Source organism: Sinocyclocheilus rhinocerous, unplaced genomic scaffold (assembly GCF_001515625.1).
Source record: "Sinocyclocheilus rhinocerous isolate Xijiao unplaced genomic scaffold, SAMN03320098_v1.1 scaffold350, whole genome shotgun sequence".
Lineage (NCBI taxonomy): Eukaryota > Metazoa > Chordata > Actinopteri > Cypriniformes > Cyprinidae > Sinocyclocheilus > Sinocyclocheilus rhinocerous.
The window spans coordinates 608,453-612,520 of record NW_015637528.1 but is presented as its reverse complement, the minus strand read 5'-3'; the positions used below and the strand labels follow the sequence as shown (position 1 = coordinate 612,520).

Sequence of the window (4,068 nt, the reverse complement as noted above, 5' to 3'; positions counted from 1 at the left end):
CGGTTGGGTTAAATGTTTAACCTAACCTTCTGGGTAGTAACCCAACCGCTGGGTCAAAACAACCCAATTTGCTAGGTTTGTCCCTATTTTACCCAGCACTGGGTTGTATTTAACCCAGCATTTTTTAGAGTGTAATTTCCCAAAATATATTTTCTGAACAAAATGTATTGTTACATGCCAACATCCAAACATCTCAATCCTTTTTCTATTTAATGTTGTATTTAATACAAAATGCTAAATTGCAGATTAGATTTCAGTGTGCTCTCAGACTTTTGGGCACCACTGTATCTGTTTATAATAGAAAGCGTTATTACATGTTCAGTCATTCAAAATCATCAAACACACTCATTGGCTGATAGTCAGGAGTTTAGGATTCACTTCAATCCACTCTTCATTTGGTCCTTCATTATAAAACAATGAAATGAATCTCAACAGAATTGGTAGAGAAATGAGACTGAGAGTGGCTATAAAAAGTCAGTCAGAAACCAGACTCACTGAACACACATGGCAGAATCACATCTGCTCTATGTCAAACATGCTGAATTAGATACAATGGCTCTGTTCAGAATAGCATACTAACATAATATTATCTTCTGTGTAATGTATTGTGTGCACAGATGCTGAAATATCCCACAATGCAATGTGACTTGGCTTTCCATTTCCAAAGAACTTGGAAGTTTTTATCAATTGTTTAATCAAATTTCCATACATTAAAAGTACACAGCATTGAATTAATACAAAATAAACTTTATTTTCAAGATTATAACTGGATGCTGCTCATTAAATTAAACATGCAATGTAGTGGTTGTGTGACAAAAGTCTACAATACCACAGTATGCATTACAGCATAACACTACTACTACTACTGTTTCACTATATTCTAAAACAGTATGCAGTTTTCAGTGAGCAGTCATATTACAGTAAGTTAGTACTCCATTCTGAACACAGCCAATGATTGCAATACATCACAGTTGTAGAATGTTACATTCCATTTCCCCTGTAGCTGATGTCATCTAATATAATCTGTTAGTAATTAACATACATAATTCTGGATACATATAAATCTGTGTGTACATATACACACTGTACATACATCATATTGAGCCTACTCTCGGTTTCATCAAGTCTTAAACAGAGCTGATGGAGGGATGAATGGGTGGACGGATGACCGGAGGTCTATAGGTTACTGAAGAGTTCATTTTTCTTGTTCCAGTCCATGGGTGGAGCTCTCTTGTTGGAGCGTTTCTGGTGCGCACGCTCTTTCACCTGCTGGAGGGACAGATTGAGCTCTGGGATGGCATCTGTGATGGATGGCTCCACAGCCTGAGAGGAGGAGAAACAAACATAAACCCATGAAATAACCTAAAATGGTCACTTTCAGAGTCTGTTACGAGAATGTGCTCAAGTGACAGTGGAATTCTTGGGCTTGAGCTTTAGAGTTTTCTCAAGCAAAACAATTCTGAAGCCTGAATAGATTTTAAATCTTATATATTCACATAGGTTCATATATTCATAAAGGTTGAAGTTTGACATACTTTCAGAAAATGTTATGCTATGTTTGAAATGGAATACCAGCTGCTTACCACACATGACCTACATACTTTATACGGCTTACTATTTTAAAAAATAGTTTGTGAAAGAGTATGCAATGATAAATGTCAAACAGTTGTATGCTAGATTGTTGTCACACACCCTCATTATGTTTAATCCTGCAAAAAAAAAGTTTATTCAAGCGTGTACAAGTGTACTTTCAGTGAACTACTAGTTTAATAGTTTTTATACTGCAAGTATACTTCAGTACTTTCATAAACTAAAAAGTGAACTAGAAGCATATAGCTAGTAAATGAACGGTACCTCTAAGTTCACTTGTACTGTAGTTCACAGTATAGTTGCACTAGAAAATAAATACTTATCATGATACTCAAAGTTTACTTCTGTTAGACGTAAAATACATGTAAAACTAAAAGTATACATTTATAAACTAAAAAGTGGGCCAATTTAGTCCCCAGAAATATTGAAATAGTAGTACACTTACAAGTATACTACAAGTACACTGATATTAGTATACTTATTACATAAAGTATATTTGGAAAATATCCTTGAACTTAAAGGGGTGGTTGATTGCGATTTCACTTTTTAAATGTTAGTTAGTTTGTAATGTTGCTGTTTGAGCATAAACAATATCTGCAAAGTTGCAAAGCTGAAAGTTCAATGCAAACAGAGATATCGTCTTTTAAAATGCTGGCAGTTTAATGCCTACAAAAACGGCTGGTAGGGACTACAACGAGCTACTTCCCGGGTTCGTTATGTCACAAACCCAGAAATTTACATAAACCCCACCCCCGGGAACATGCAAAAAAAAAAGGGGGCGGGGCCATGTTGCACGGCTTTAGAGAAGTTCCTGGACAACTGCAGTACACGGTTAACGAATCACAACAAACTGGGCCAGCTAACCAATCTGAGCCCATTGCGTATTTCTGAGGGAGTGGTATCACAGAAACAGGAAGTCAACCGGCTGTTCAAATGACAATGGAGACAGCGGCTTACAATAAAGGTAAAATATATGAAAAACAAGGCGTTTTTAAAAAATAAAGCATAAAGACATGTTACACTGCACCCCATAAACACAATCAAGCCAAGAAAAAGCAGTCAACCACCCCTTTAAATTTACTTTAAGTATGCTTTTTTGTGTGAGTATAATACATTATGCATGTTTGATTTTGTGAGTGGCACATCTTTAATTTTATTTTTGTGTAAAAATATCTTAACCCCTGGCATTTGGGCCAAATATGTCAACAAAAAGTCATTAAAAAGCATGGCTGATATTACAAAAAAAAAATTTAAAAACCTGAAAAGTTCATGTTGAGCACAATGCATTGTGGGATTGAGTACCCAGTATGCGGTGTGCTCTGTAGTATACTGCATATTTTGGCGACTGTAGTAGTAGGTCACCTGGGTATTCTGTTTATGTAGAAAATTCGAAACATCATAGTTCAGTCTCACCTCAGTGGGCGGAGTCGTGAGGGAGGCATTGGAGGATGCGTTGGATGGGGACGGACTTATTGATAACTTTGAGTTCTTCAGCTCCACGTCTTTGGCCACATTTCCATTAACCTGAACAGCAGACGGTAAAATGTCAGATCACCATAGTATGAATCTCCTACGGCTCAGTGCTTTGTGCACTAGGGGTCAGACATGAGCCAGTAAAGTGCTGCATGGCAGCTGCAGTGTGTGGGCCCCAGGCTGCTGGAGACAGAGCTTCATTAATTGAACGAGTGGGCAGCATTAGCCAGGCATCAATACTGCTCCTCTGACAGGTGACAGCGCCGCCTTATTCCCTCCTGCCAGCTACATCTGACAAGTCAACCATTAGCCAGAGGCTGAAGAATCGCGCTGAATCCCTCTTACTTTCCCCCACAATCCTCTTTAGAGAAACCGTCCAACTTTGGCACTCACCGCGCCCCCATGGCTCTCTTCTGGAGACACAGACTCTAAACTTACCTGTACCTGATCTGTCCGTGTCAACTTCAGCTTGATGTGCACAAAAATGAAGGTAAATTCAGGAAGTACAGCTGTAAATAAGTCTCTTGTGTGTATAAAGTCGTGGACTGATATATCCAGAACTACAGCACTCTTGCTTCAATAAGAATCACTAATGGAATCTGAACCAGGACCTTTACGATTCCCATCCCTAATGTTAATGGTCGATAAAACACATTCTTGCTCTTCACACGCACTGCATGGTCAAGAAATATGTGGTGTATGACACATAAACAACACAAATGACCCATGAGCTCTAAGCACTAGTTAAATTAAACCAGTTCAATTAACAACAGAGGCCTTTTTGAATACGGCTGACTGAAAACGTTAAAACCTGATAGTGATTAAAGGGGTCATATGATGTTGCTAAAAATAACATTATTTTGTGTATTTGGTGTAATGAAATGTGTTTATGCGGTTTAAGGTTAAAAAACACATTATTTTCCACATACTGTACATTATTGTTTCTCCTCTATGCCCCGCCTTTCTGAAACGCGTCGATTTTTACAAAGCTCATCGGCCTGAAAA

General features: G+C 38.1%; 1 protein-coding gene across 1 annotated transcript in view; it reads right to left on the bottom strand.

Annotated features, from left to right (window-relative positions):
- Positions 1-279: 279 nt before the first annotated feature.
- Positions 280-4,068, bottom strand: part of LOC107748877 (Na(+)/H(+) exchange regulatory cofactor NHE-RF1-like) — a 43,699-nt gene continuing 39,910 nt past the window's right edge. The window contains exons 6-7 of the mRNA XM_016563866.1: positions 3,004-3,114; positions 280-1,323 (exon numbers count right to left, since the gene is read on the bottom strand). Of these exons, the coding sequence (XP_016419352.1) occupies positions 1,177-1,323; positions 3,004-3,114 (258 nt within the window). The 3' untranslated portion in view covers positions 280-1,176. The remainder of the gene's footprint in view (positions 1,324-3,003; positions 3,115-4,068) is intronic.